This window comes from Bidens hawaiensis, unplaced genomic scaffold, assembly GCF_021521415.1.
Source record: "Bidens hawaiensis isolate Kalapana, Puna unplaced genomic scaffold, B.hawaiensis_p1.1 tig00016945_1, whole genome shotgun sequence".
In the NCBI taxonomy this organism is placed as follows: Eukaryota; Viridiplantae; Streptophyta; class Magnoliopsida; order Asterales; family Asteraceae; genus Bidens; species Bidens hawaiensis.
The window spans coordinates 403,887-419,240 of NW_027492568.1; the positions used below are offsets into that span (position 1 = coordinate 403,887).

General features: G+C 33.7%; 3 protein-coding genes across 4 annotated transcripts in view; all 3 read right to left on the reverse strand.

Annotated features, from left to right (window-relative positions):
* The window catches only part of LOC143552580 (mitochondrial import inner membrane translocase subunit TIM10-like), a 117,798-nt gene that overhangs the window by 61,931 nt on the left and 40,513 nt on the right, over window positions 1-15,354 (reverse strand). The gene's annotated exons all lie outside the window — the stretch shown is intronic.
* LOC143552575 (calmodulin-binding receptor-like cytoplasmic kinase 2) lies at window positions 720-6,450 on the reverse strand. Its single transcript, XM_077042754.1, has 6 exons — window positions 6,189-6,450; window positions 5,286-5,518; window positions 4,142-4,310; window positions 3,974-4,063; window positions 2,310-2,608; window positions 720-1,040 (listed from the first exon to the last, which is right to left on the reverse strand). Exons 1-6 carry the CDS (start codon window positions 6,448-6,450, stop codon window positions 720-722), a joined length of 1,374 nt encoding a protein of 457 aa, XP_076898869.1.
* LOC143552576 (putative anion transporter 4, chloroplastic) lies at window positions 10,129-14,837 on the reverse strand. Of its 2 annotated transcripts, XM_077042755.1 has the most exons (8): window positions 14,361-14,837; window positions 13,312-13,538; window positions 11,973-12,324; window positions 11,845-11,889; window positions 11,612-11,758; window positions 11,379-11,516; window positions 10,538-10,571; window positions 10,129-10,409 (listed from the first exon to the last, which is right to left on the reverse strand). In XM_077042755.1, exons 1-8 carry the CDS (start codon window positions 14,799-14,801, stop codon window positions 10,225-10,227), a joined length of 1,569 nt encoding a protein of 522 aa, XP_076898870.1. In that variant the 5' UTR covers window positions 14,802-14,837; the 3' UTR covers window positions 10,129-10,224. The 2 variants fall into 2 exon arrangements, with proteins under 2 accessions (XP_076898870.1, XP_076898871.1); XM_077042756.1 differs by lacking the exons at window positions 13,312-13,538; window positions 14,361-14,837 and adding an exon at window positions 12,913-13,058.

Here is a 15,354-nt window from a genome sequence, read left to right on the forward strand (position 1 = left end):
GTTGCATACTTGGCTGTTATAAAGCCTGAAAACCAGACCATTAGCGAATGGTTCGGGTAGGACTCATAAGCTAAAAGTGGAGATGAAAATTTTTGGACAGGTTAGAGTTGGGTTGCAGAAAGTAGATAACATGTTACATAATAACGCAAGTCAAGATAACGTAAGGCGTTGATGGATCTTGACAAAGCAATTGCTAATTTGAAGTCTGCAATTGAAGCAATGATGAAAACAGGAGTAATTTACGGCAACAATGAATGCAAATCAACCCAATTTATTGAACAATCGAGCAAATCAACTGTTCGAAACAAGACAACGATCTGTACAATCAAGAGGAAACATTGGATTGGCAAGCATGGCCAGATTATGTTTGATCCGTTTCTAATCGGTTTTCTAATGCAATGTTTGAAGATGCCTACGTTGCATGAAACATTGGATTAGCTAGAATAATAAGAATATAAAAACATATTCAATTGTTCATGTCTATCACTCCCATAGCAAGAACAACCAACCCCATCACAAACCTATATTAATATTATTGTTGTCACAATCAACCAAAATACAAAACTTCAAACATTTGTGTATTATTACCTACCAAAATATCAATCACCAAAAAATATATATATCTGTATGTGTAAACAATTACAGAAAACATGAATACGAAATACAAATACACAATTGAATAATCTTCTTCTACATACGAAACCTTTTCTATGCACCCCCTACGCAGATTGAAACCTTCGGTTGTCGCTATTATCTTCAATACCAAAAAATTCACACCGGTTCTTTCTAGCATCAATTTCCGCTACCTGTACGGAAAGGTTTGCGGCCGCCATGACATCAACATGCTCATGGTAATCTTTTCTAATTCTCCACAAGATCTCTGCACACTTCTTCATGGATGGTCTGTATTGCCTCGTTGGGGCCACGCATTGTCTTGCTAATCTCAAAACCTTTTCAACCACCATCAACGAGGCCGGGCTCCGCCTTAGCTTTGGATCCATTGCTAGCACCACCTCCCCTCCTTTTAATCTTTGCAATGCCTGCAAAATGATCGTAAACGAGCCGAGTCGTTCGTAAGGTACTCGAAATAGCACGCTAAAAGTTTGAATCGAGCTGAGATTGCTCAAGCTTAAAATAAGATTGTGATAGAACCCCGAAAATAAAATAGTTAATTGATAGAAATAAACAAGAACAAGGATAGTTGACCCAATTCGAGATGGGCTAGTCTCCGTTTAGCCGATTCGAGATGGCAATTCTCCAAATACAAGGTTAACAAACCCAAATATTTTTAATATATAAAACATGGATATCCATAAACTAAAACAAGAACATATAAATAGACCTAATTGGGATAATTATTGCAACATTTATTTCCCTAATCCTTTGCTCTTCATCTTCCCACTTAATTAACCTTGACCCATTCGATCTAGCCTATTGACCCACCCATATTGGAGCTGGGTATGTATCAGATTGTTTAATAAGCATGCCCAAGCCCAAACTTCACTCGCCTCGATAGCCTAAACAGCCTATATATAGAGTTTTTACGCAATATATTTAATATATATTTATGGCTTGCTAAAAGCTTGAAATGGGCTGGGCTTAAATGAGCCAATTATTATACCTTTATTTAATTTTTTAATATGTATGTGTGTGTACATAATAATTATAATAATAATAATAATAATAATAATAATAATAATAATAATAATTATTATTATTATTATGATTATATATGTCAAATAGAACATAACTAAATAATATATATTTTGTTATATAAAAAATATATAAAAACAATATCAATCAATCAATCAATCATACCCAGTAAAATCCCACCGACAGCAGAGCTATAGGTAGGGTCTGGGGAGGGTGGGATGTAGGCACACCGTACCTCTATCCAAAGGAATAAAGAGGTGGCTTCCAGAGAGACCCTCGGCTCTAAGAACATGTGTATGAAGCAAAAAAAGGAAATCAAAGTTTAACAGTTATATAAAAAACTACTACTAATTATAATAATATTAATAAAAAGGTCACAGTTTAACCGCAATATAAAAGCTAATAATAATAATAATAAAGTATGTAAGGGAAATACCATTATGGTATATAAAAGCTAATAATATAAAAACAATCATAAATGTATATAAATTAAATAATAAACGAACAAGCCCAGGCTTGAAGAACTACTCATGAGCCAAGCTTGAACTTCAAAGATAGAGCTTAAACCGAGCCTAGCCCGGCTCGTTTACACCCCTAAAAATGATAATGGCCACTTTGGTCTGTTGAAATTTTTTAGTAAATTCTTTTTCACTTACCCACTTTATTGTAAGCTTCTCGTTATTCAGCTTACTTAATTCAATCGGTAATCTTCCGGTCACAAGTTCGATAAGCACAACCCCAAATGAATAAACATCACTTCTATCAGTAAGTTGGTATGTAGTAATATATTCAGGATCCATATAGCCTGCAGTTCCTTTAACTTGAGTTGAAATATGAGTGGCATCCGCATCTTCAACTTTTATACGCGCGAATCCAAAATCAGCCACTTTCGCACGCAGTTTATCAGTTAACAGTATGTTTGATGATTTTATATCTCTGTGAATTATTGGTTGATCTGCAAAAAAATAAAGAAAATGATTAATTTCTAGGGGTGAGCAGAAAACCGAATTAACCGAAAAAACCGAACCGAAGCATTAACCGACGGTTAATTTTTGTTTTTTGGAAAAACCGAAATTTCGGTTTCGATTCGGTTATCCATTTTTAAAAAACCGAACCGATTGATGATGATAAAGATTATCAAGATGATGAGGAATGGACTAAACTTTTAAGATAAATAAATAAGATGATTAATGAAGATCGGGACCAGAAGGAACTGATGATCTTGTAATCTATCGTGATACATCCCGAAAAGATTTGGAATGCGTACTAACGTATAGAAACAAGGTTATAGCATATGCTTCCCGACAATCAAAAACGCATGAGAAAATTATACTATCCTTAACGTGGAGTATGGGACGATTATAAACTTTTAATGCTTTTTAATTTTTAAACTCTATTTAGCAACTTTGTATTCGTATAGTTCCATGTAACACACGCCTATTTTTGTTTTTTGAATTCAATATATATGTGGACTAAGGTACTCTAACACGTTCATATACAAGCTTAAAATATGCATTTTCATTTTTTGGTGTTTTTTTTTTTTGCAATGTCAACACATAATTGTAAAAAAAACCGAAAATAACCAAACGAAACCGGAATTAACCGAAAAACCCGAAAATCGAAAACCGAACGGTTTGCATATTCAAATAACCGATTACTTAGGTTTCGATTTGGGTTTTGCCTAATAACCGAACCGAACCGAACGGTGCTCAGCCCTATTAATTTCATATATACCCATAACACACTTGAAAATTTTCATATATAACCAACCAAAAACGAAAAATATCATATATACCCAATTTTAATGAACTTTTAAATTCTACCTCTTTCCATTATATTTGTTTAAACCCTATTTCTTATTTTGGTTTTGATCTACGTCGACGATAGGCAAGCGAACCAAACCAATGTCTCACCTCTTTTGATCTCTCGAAGGCAAATAATAGAACAATCGAATTTGAATGTCCTATTTAGAAATCGAACTCAAATAAGATAATCGAGCAGGTATAATCACAAGAATTGAACGATAAGCAATCTAACTCGAACCAGATAATCGCATGATAAAAACATGTTAAGTTAAGCTAAAAATGGTAAATAAAAAGTAATGAAGTTAAAGATGGATATATGAAATTTTAAAGTTTTAAGAGAAATAAGGGTAAAGTGGTAACTCATTAAATTGTTTTTAATGAATTGGGTATATTGATATTTTAACTACTTTGTAAGGGAATATATGATATTTTAAGTTTTAACTAAAGAAAATGGTTATCTTTTGATCGTCGAAATTTATGAAAATTTCAAGAATGTTATTATCATGAAAAACTACCTGTATATGTGTGTAAATATGTAACCGCGTGAGCTACATCGATCATAATATCCAAACGTTCTCCAATTTCAAGCCCATTTCCACGTTTACCTGAAAAGGAAAAATTAATAATAGTATTCATCTACGTGAAAGGACGAAACTGCCCCTTTGAGAAAAGCGTTCGCTTACCGTCTAAATGTTCACGAACATTTCCGTTTGGAACGTATTCTACCAAAATTAAACGTTCGTTTCCGTGTTCTACAAATCCATAGAATCGAACGAGATTTAGATGCTCGATCTTTGATAATGTTAGTATCTCATTATTGAACTCCACTGGTGTCTCTTTGTCATAATTTTCCTTCGATAACAAAATGAAAATAAACAATAAAAATCATATAAAACACGTGAGTGCTTAAGAAGTTTTCAATTTTAAATCTTCGCTTTCATGGTTATTAGTTAGGGGAGTATTCAACTGACAGTCTGACACGATACAAAAGATGACATGAAAATAAGCAGGTTTTGGGTTGTGAAATCTAACTCGTTTGATAAAAAGTCATGTTCGGATTGACATATTTAACCCGGTTAATGAAGTCGGTCGTGCTCAAGTTTGACATGGTTGACCCACCAAACAGTTTAAAATTATAATAAATAAATATATTTGATAAGGTCAACCAGGGTACCAGATACACACGCTTATTACAACCTGCCAATCCGTTTATGACCTGTTTACAACTTGATTACAACTATCAACATCGGGTGCATGAAACCGATTAAAAACTGATGGTTTGGTTTATGATTTCATAAAAATTGAAATTTTCAGTTCGGTTTTGCATGTAATTATAACCGAAAAAATTGAACCGAACCGAACCACATTTTTGGATTTTTATTTTTTATTGTGAATATTAACTAATTTATTTAACTTGATAAATATTGAACCTAAAGGTATAATAATCCGTTAACCATTAATTAATAAACAAATTTAGGCCCAATACTTTAGGCCAAATTTCGTTATCCTGGGCCAATTCTTTTAGGCTGAAAAACTTCGAGCCCAAATGGTAAAACCGAACAAAACCCGAAACGAAAAAACCGAATGGTTTTCAAACATTCAAAAACCAAATGTTGGGTTTTTGGTTCAGTTTGAGCCCATACCGACCCCTAACGGTCAACCCGTTTGATTCGTTGCAATAAGTTATACAAGTTTATTTGTGTCCATGTTAAGGTTGATATCAATGGCAAATAAACATATGGGCCTGTGTTCAGATTCACCAATTCAACCCGTCACAATTACTAAACTATTAGTCCAACAAGAAAGAGATCCAAAAACATAAAGAACCTTTTTGGTGCGCTTAATAGCAATGACGGATCCGCTCTTCAATGTTCCCTTATAAACAGTCCCAAAACCTCCTTCCCCAATAATATTTGCAGTCGAGAAATTTCCAGTCGCTTTACAAATATCTTGAAACGTCAACTCATCCGGGGCCCGCTGTACACTAGACGCCATAGAAGCAACAGAAGACGTAGTGGAAGCCGAGTGCTCCAGCTTGTTGTTGCTTGTATTTGTGAAAGCTGCATAAAACACACTTTGTAACACTTCTGAAAATCCAATGTAAATCAAACCGAGTGTTGAACAAATGCTATTACAACCATTCAACTTGTTTGGCCCGTTTAAAACCTTTTTGACTTGTTTCTATAAATGGGTTAGATGGTCGTGTTTGTATTACAATATTATTATTATTATTATTATTATTATTATTATATATAAAATTCAAAAAACATATATTTATACTTCTAATGAAACTTTTCATTGTATGAACAAACTAATTACAATAAAGTAGCAAGTAAACGGGCAACAAATCAATTAGTAAATAATAAACAAGCCGAGCTCGTGCCCGGCTTGTTTACGCTACTCTGCTCAGTTAATGGTTGATATCTTTGACACAAATAATTATACGGTTCATGCCCGAGTTTAGCAATTCAACCCTCCAACTCGACACGATTAGTATGTCATCTAGTGATGAAGATTGAAGAAATGCAACATATCTATAGTATCTACAACTAATTCCTAAATTTAACTTCCAAACCTTAACCTTTACAAGTATCAAAAACTACATAATTTGACCTTAAAACCCTAAATTAAAAATCCCCAAATTTTCACAATTGGCATCAAAATTGAGTTAATAAGAAGCTCAATTAACAATTAAGTTAATAAAATATCTAAATTAATTAAAAAACTTACATTGAATTGCAGCAGATTGAGCATGATCTTCATCATCCTCATCAGTAGCAATATCACCACTACAAGTGAAAACCCTAGCTATACGGCCAAAAAAGGAGACATCTTTCTTGGGTTTAGGTTCTTGAATCTTGGGTAGCCCATATATAACAGAACCGGAGCTTGATTTAGAATTAGAATTAGAATTAGAAGTGGAGCTTGAACTCTGATGATTCCAAACTTGGCCGGAAGGAGTCACCGGAGATCTTCGTGTTTGATTATTCATATGTAAATGTAAATGTAAAAATGAAAGGAAGGCTGTGTGTGTGTGTTGTTGTTTTGTGTTTGTTTGGATTGCAAATAAAAAAAGAGAATAATAATAATAATAATAATAATATGTGGGAAAAATATCTTGGTCTAACCGAATGTATGCGTGTTTATGAATAATTCTTTGGCAATAAATAATTATTATATTATTAAACAAGACTAAATCAAAACATAATGGTAATACAACAAATTGACCAACTGCTCGTAGACAAATCACAGTGTCACATATGGAGGCCCTTCATGTAGGTGGTGTTAATAGCCTTGCTGGGACTCAAATCCAAACATATTTTATTTTATAATATTAATATGGTGGTGATTTGCTGTAAATATTTATAAGCCACAAAAGCCATTAAAGTTAATTTCATACTTTTTTTATTTTATGGGAGGTTTTTGTTTTGCCCACATGTTAGCGTGTTTGAAGAGAAAGGAATAACGTAACTTTTTAACAATAAATTTTTGTTTATCTTTAATTGAGAAAATCAAGTTGAATATGTGTTTATTGATGAATACACAGAGATTGTAAAAGAATATAATGAATACATTTAATTGCATATCAAGTTGAATATGTGTTTATTCATAAAACTGTCATTTAATACTATTAACTTAATATTTACCACGCAAGAACATATTGTAAAAGAAACTTAATAGAATACCAAATTCTAAAATCAAGAGGTTGACAAAACACGATAACAAACGTGCTCATAACTTGTCCTAAAATTGATTGGAATCTGTTTAGATTCCATTTAACATTTATATATTGTTTTGTATACATATACTTGCAAAGTTCATTGGATTGAATGATTTTATAGCTTGTTTAGCTCCAAATTCGAGTAACTCATAAGTAACTCTAATTTACACTCCTACTTTCAATAAACATTTTATTTTCCTTATATTCATTTTCAACACCAAAAGTGTTTATGGTACAGTTTATATCCCAAAATGAATATGCTCGAAGAAAATGACATCAGCTTGAAAATTAAGTGATTCATTTTATTAGATGGGTTATTTGAGACCCTTTGCACTTCAATACATATTTATATGTTGTCCCAATAATTTAAAATAAAATTGTCGACATTTAAAGGATAAAGAAATACCATTTAAGTAATATCATAGGATTTCATGATTAATTATTAAAGTCAAACCTTCATATCAATCGTGGATTCCCACCTCCAACTTCTAATTTAATTTTCTTAACATTATAAAATCGACTAATATCTACTCCAAATTTAAGTCCCCGTTAATACAAAATCAATTTTTAAGTAAGAAAATCACGAGAACTATAAACACCATAAATCCATATCATTTTATGTATCATATTTAAAATAATATGTATACGCGTTTATTAATTATTATGTTACTTTACTAAAAAACTAGTTAGTGTTCATAAAAGTGTACCTCTTCAAATAAGTCTCATCTTTAAAACATTATTTGGCTCTTTGTTCATAACTGTTAGAATATTTACTAAACATAAAAAATTATGCAATTGTTGTGGTAAGATTTGAATATTTATTTGAAAAGTCAAATCACTATTCTTATTAGATATATATACCCTTTTGTTTAGTTATTTTTAAATTTTATATTGATAATCTATTATGATTATTAGTCACCACGAGGTCCACGTCTTAAAAGGCATCTGGTATGAATTAAATTCGAAAGGGAAATATCAACCAACAAAGCAACTAGTTTGATAACAAAATTGTTTTATTATATGGTTCTTTATATGAAAACGTATTTCTTTGTAATTTTCAACAAATGCCTTCTTACATAACTTCTATTTAAAATAAGGGTAATCAATCAACGGTCAAACTACTGTTTAAAGAGTGATTAAGATTACTAGAGTATCATATTCGTAAATAGATACAACATCAATCACTTATCATCTTTAATGTAAACATTGTTGTTTTCTCTCTCTAAATAGTGTAGTTAGGAAAATTATTACCAGATATTTGTGGTTGATAAAAGTATTTACCATACGTGTTTATTTAAATCATGAAAATAATGACTTAAACTCGGGTGATGCATGACATCATATCTCGTGTATCCCTTTAATTCACATATAGCCTTTCTGATACCTATTCTTATATATAACAATTTGGAACTTTGGTGTCGCGAAGTCCTTGTAGGGCCACTCCACGACACCTGATTTGCGTATGTAACGTATGTAACAAGAATCGACCGAAACCCAATTTTGTTTATGTTTTGTTTTGGTTATGGTATCGTAACAAAATGATGGAAAACCGACCTGATTTGCGTAAACTCATCGCGTTTTGTTTTAGTTCTAGTACCATAGCGAACGTAACGAAAACCAACTGAATGCAAATTTCTTTTAGATTTTGTACGGTAACGAACGTGACGGAAACCGACCGAATTCGCGTAGACTGATCGCTTCAACGCCCGGGATCGATAACGATTGGGTTTTACCAACGATCGAGTTTTACCGACCGACTCCACCCCATTGGTCCACCTCAAGATTTTTTTTTTTGTTTTTTTTTGTTTTAGTTACAGTACAATAACAAATGTAACCGAAATCGACCGAAATCGTGTCGACTTACCGTCTCAACGCTTGAGACTAACAACGCTTGAGTTTGACACCACCCGAATTTTACCAACCTGCCCTGACGCAACGCACTAGGTAAAGTACTAGTTTACCGTAAACATTATCAAAGGTGATCCTCAATTGTTTCAATGAGTGTCCTTCGTATTAATTCCTTTCGGCGGAGCCGAGCAATTTACATAGGGAAACCAACATCCTCTGCTAGCCTAGCCTAGCAGTGCTAGGGGTGAGCATTTGATCCACCTGGACCTAAGCTATGACTAACCCGAAACCGAAAAAATTGGTATTGCTAGAACCATGGTCCACCTGAGATTAAGAGGGGATAAGCGACTTAAGTTGCTGGAACTTTAGGTCCTCCATAACTTGGAACTAATAATATTTGACTGTTTCATCGCCTCAATCCTAACACGCTAAACTTTTGATGACTCAAATCATTGAAAATTATTCTACTCTTTTAAGAATTTCATTATGCTATTAGTGCTAAAAGGCTAAAAATATTTATATAGAACGTGAACAGTTTTTTCAACACGTGAAGATTATTATATTCATTCATTATCAAGTCTAAACCTTGTTATCATTAAATGGTTTTTCAACTACAATCAAATGTCACATAAGCTCATTTATATTAATTCATATTTGACTTAATTTTTGAATTACATGTAAAAAAGTTTAGTTCGTCTCAAATAAAGTATCATTATGCGACATCGTATTAATGTCCCACATCAGGGACAGACGATGTAATAGCTCGGTTAGCTGCCATTATATACCTGTATGAATGCACAAATGAGATGCGTTTGATTTGATCGAAACTTCTCTGTTTTCTCTTTGATTCGAACATTGAATTACTTGTTTACTAGTGTAGATGGAGGTTCATAGACAACCTCGAATAACTAGAGAACAAAATAATCCGCTTTTGACCCTTTGGAACAAAAGGAACAATTTCGAACCATTCAATCACTTCAAGGATGAGAAAGATGGACGGATAGGATTTATTGAGTGGAAGAGACATAGAATTTATTTGTAGTTCTCTAGTAAACCTTCCATAGTAGGGTATTATATAGTCTATAAAAAGTTAAAAGACCATATCATATTGCAACGTGATAACGCCATATACTTCTCTTTTCACATGTACATGATTTTTTTGACAAATCTACAGAAATGAGTATGCGAAAGAGCTAGCTAATTACCTTCATCAAAATTCACCCGTTCGCCTGTTGAGAATATGTTCCAGAACATTGCTGCTGAGAAATAGAGAAGTGATGTCAGCAATAAGAATCCCTGAAAGGAACCCACCAATTCCTCAAAGAAACCTGCTCCAACTGTCCCCAGTATGGCAGCTAACGTGCCTGCGGTATTTGACATGCCTATACAACAACAATAACATGATTAAAACAAAAGACTTAACCATAATGTAGAAGACTAAAGCCCACCATTGTGCCAGTTCTAGTCAAAATCGACATATATAAGTGAATCATAAGAGTGTGTCTCTTACCATGTAGAACACCAGAATACTGTGGAGCAATCTCCTGCTCAAAAGTAAATTGAATACATAAGTCTCAGTTGGCAGATGATAATTATAATCAGTACTAGTTTATTATTAGGGTTTCTTTCCTAGATATTGAGGTTCCCCCTCCATTGCAAGTACAGTATTCAAATCAGATATTATTTTTTAGTATCTTTTACAGTGGATGAACCCGCCCCAATCTGTTTGGAATGCACATGAGAATTGCATGCCTTGGCCCGAACCTACTTTGACACCTAACCAAACATGCGCTGCTCGCCCATTTTGTAATCTCTAGTTAGGCATGTAAACGAACCAAGTGCTCAATGAACCGTCCTTGAACTGTTCTCCAACAAGTTTGTTTATGTTCGTTTATTTAATAAATGAACAAAACTTATTGTTCATTTAGTTAAACAAACAAACATGAACACATGTTTCGTTTGCTCATTTATGTTCATGGATGTTTGTTGACATTCGCTCATTAAGTTCGTTTATGTTTGTTAGTTTACATTTGCCTGAGGTTGTTCGTTTATATATTCATTCATTTTTTAGGCCCATTACAATTTAGTCTAGCTTTTTTAATATTTTAGGTCCAACATATTAATGTTCACGTTTACTTTTAATTGGTAGTTGCTCATTTATGTTTGTTTATACTATTAATGAACGCTCATGATCATGCTCATTTATTTAACGAACGGACATGAACAAGAAAACCCTTTAGTTTAATTATTTGTGTTTGATCGTCTATTCGGTTAAAGTTAAACGAACGAAAATACTTCGTTCGTGTTCGTTTGCAGACCTACCTCTAGTCGCATGAGAGAATAGACAATACCTGTAGGTTAACAAGGAAGCCACAGTGACTAAATGATTTCAACCCCACAGCTAAAGTAAGCCAAGCAGATGCTACTACTGGATTTTTTGCCATAATCAAACCAATAAGAGCAATACCGGGTCCCATAAAACCAATTGACTGAAAGAAGAATTCAAGCAAGAAGAATTTAGATAGCATTTTTCTCTTTAAACCAAATTCTAAACAAGACCAAATATTAACTAATACTAACGTACCTGCATAATTTTACGGGTTAAAGTTACAGTCACACCACTTTGAATCAATTTGTCAGAAAAAACACCAGCAAAGTAGCCTACTAATGCCATCATACTCCACGGAACAGCACTAAACCATGCTGCTTGTCGAAGGTCAACATGATATATCTGTACAATACAATAATGATACCTTTATTTCAATATACAATTATTTACACATCCATAGAGAAACACAATATGCCATTAAGACTTACTGTTTTAAAGTAAATCGGCATCCATGAAAGAATAACAAAGAATCCCTGTGACAAAATGTTTTAAGTTCATGTACAAGAATATAATATTTTATTGCATATGGTAAAATATAAAGAGAAAAATGAAATACCCAGCTATGCATGGAATTGGCAACAATGAGGGACCAAGTTGGTAATTTTGAAAGCAAACGTTTGAACGGTGGGATTATTTTTACTGTTTTCGTTTGACTTTTTGTCCTCTTGCTTTGTATATATTCTAACTCGTATTTAGTTATTTGAGGGCTTCTTTCTGGAGTGCTAGATGTTGCAGATACCCAAACCAAAACCCATAGAAACCCGGATAATCCAAATATTATAAACGGGCCTCCGACACCACCTTTTGACATGAGGATTGGAGAAAGTGTGAGTCCAATAGCGCTTCCAAGCTGGAACCCAGCCATTGCTAATGCAACCGCCCTCGATCGTTCGGTTTGTGGAAACCATCTAAAAGAGTCAAACAAATTAATGCCCTTTAGTTTGACCAGATGACAATCATCAGGAGTAATGATATGAACATGTAACTAGGTAGCAAAACAGGCAGAACAAATGAGTTGGTAAAGGTAGGCCGGTAAACGAACGGCATGCTCAGTGAACTGTTTGGCAGGAAGTTCGTTTATTGATAAACGAACATGAACAAAACTTTTTGCTCATTTAGTTAAACGTACAAACATGAGCGCCTGTCTCATTTGGTCATTTATGTTCAGGAGCGTTCGTTTAAGTATGTTTACTTATATTCATTTATGTTTGTTAGTTTAAGTTTGTTTAAAGTTTTATAAAATTAAAATATCACCCATTACAATTTAGTCTAGTTTTATTAATTTTTTAGGACTGTCAGATTGATGTTCATGTTTACTTTTAATTGGTGTTTGCTTAGTTATCTTCATTTATTCGTTCATCTATGACTCTATGTTCAGGTATGTTTGTCTGTTTATGCTCGTGAACTGTAAACCGTTTGTTTATACTCTTAACGATCAAACATAAACGAAAATGAACAAGTTCATTTTCTTAACGAACAAGCACGGACAAGAATACCTAGCTCATTTGTGTTCAATCACTTGGTCAGCTAAAGTTAAACGAAGAACACGAACATGCCCCATTCTTGTTGGCTCGGTTCCTTTACAGACCTAGTAAAGGGTCAACATGGAAACACTTGGCACATGTCAAAACAGGTTGACTGGCCCGACACACTACTCACAGTTTCACACAAAAAAAATTATTTTTTTAAACAATCAGCGTGCTAAATAACATTACAAATATAACACTTAATATATATACTTGTCTTTTTTAAGTAAACTGATTTGGAAGGCTTTGTGAAATAACAGTACCCTTTGAGCGAATTCTGACCCATTTGACTATTTGACTCGTTAGAGCTAAAACATAATCTGAACCGAATCATTAATAACTATATGTTTGCTAAGGGGAAGTTATTACCGGGCTATCATGTTGTTCATACACGGAAGTGCAACACCTTCTGCGATTCCAAGCAAAGCACGCATGCCAAGTAGGGCCCACAGGGAACTTTCTGCAGCCCATGGGGTAAGAAATGTAGCCATTGACCATAAAGCTACACCGCATGCCATAACTACTTTACCACCATAGTAATCCACTAAAGTTCCTCCAGCAATTGGTGACACCAAGTAACCCCAAAGAAAAGATGACTGCCATCAATGCAGCCAATCAAAAGAAAACAAAAAAAAGGTACAACATCTTTGATAAAAGACGCTTCTAGTTTACATCCATAAGTTTAGATATTTCACAATAAATATTATATATTCATACGGTAGTTACAAATTAATCATAGTCGATATTTACTACCTAGTTAAACCTATACGCTTATAACCCATACAAAGACTGCACGGATGTTCAGGTCTGAAGTAACTTCAATCAAACAATTATAACACATACATTGATAGAGGTGGGGTCTAGTACAAACACCTTTAACGTGTGAAGTGTAAGAAGCATTAGAGTAATCATGCTGACAATAGAGTAGTAATAAAAACATAATGAAGTAGACTAATTATTATTACTTCAGTTCAAAACTAAAGCGTAATAGTAATGAGCATAATTACTCTAATGCTTCTTACACTTCTCAGTTCTCACGTTAAAAGCTTTTTGCCTGTTTCTATTTGATCCTAACACTATATATATAAATGTCAAAAATGACCGTTATGTGTACTGTACTATAACCGTCATTATAAAGAACAACACATCAGAGTGTGACGTTAGCAAGAAGTTTGCACTTGCTTTGATACACTCATGAATACATATGAACACAATGCTGTATATATTGTCAAAACTCAAAACTCATAGAACTTGTAATTACTCAAATTAACTGAATTCATAAATGCATCAATCAATTATATACACATCCATTAAATCACTAATCCTATGATTCAACCTTCAGATTATCAATTAACTAACAATTAATAGTTAACCTATGCCCTAACAATTAAAACCACAAATTAATCAGCAAAATCTACCTGAACAACACCAGCAAAAGCCTGACTCCAACCGCGAGACTGCGACAACGGAACTATCGCCACCGACATCACCACGCGATCGGCATTACATAGTGCCAACGCCAACGCCACCATCGCCACAACTTTAACTCTCTCGGAAGTAATAAACTCCAGAAAACTCGGCTCCGAAGCTTCATCTTCATCTCCACTAACCGAAACTATAGGCTGAGAATCGTCCGATGAAACCCTAGGTATTTGAACCAAACGCGACGAGTTTCGAACTCTGCATGCTTCGTGTTGGAATTGGATTCGTTTTGAAGTGATGGAGGTATGGAGAGTTGAATTGGATGATGATTCGGAGAGTATTTGAAGCGGTTGGATTGTTCTGGTTTGCCTAGGGTTTTGACGGATAGTTGCCGGAGGAAAACGGGACGGTGGATTAACCGCCGCCGGAGAATACATTTGGTGTTCGGTGAGGTGGAGTGTGCTTTAATCCCTGATGATTCCATCTACTCACCTTTGTTATTATGCTTGTCTAAAATTAACAATTAACCATATTTTTGAGTTTTTAAAAAGGAAAATCTCATAAAATAATACCCAACTTTCAAAACTGTTCCAATTAGGTCACTGATGCATATTTTTCCTAAATCGGGTCACTAAATCTTCAAATCAAGTCTCACCGATTTTTATGTACGTCAAGAAAGAAATGGATGATAAGATGTGGGTGTCGGAATTTGCAATATATGTAGTTAAATTTAAAAATTTTTAAAAAACGTTAATTATATTAAAATTTAAAAATAAAAAATAAAATTCACGTCGCCACTCAACGTCAACTTCAAAAAAAAGATAAAAAGATTTCCTATGTGAAACAGAAAAGAAATTGGCTAAAAAAACATGTTAAAACTTTTAATTTAATCAAACACGAAAGTTGAGTGACCTAATTAGAACACTTTTTAAAGTTAATTGACCTAATTGGAACACTTTTGAAAGTTTGTTACTATTCTATGAAGTTGCC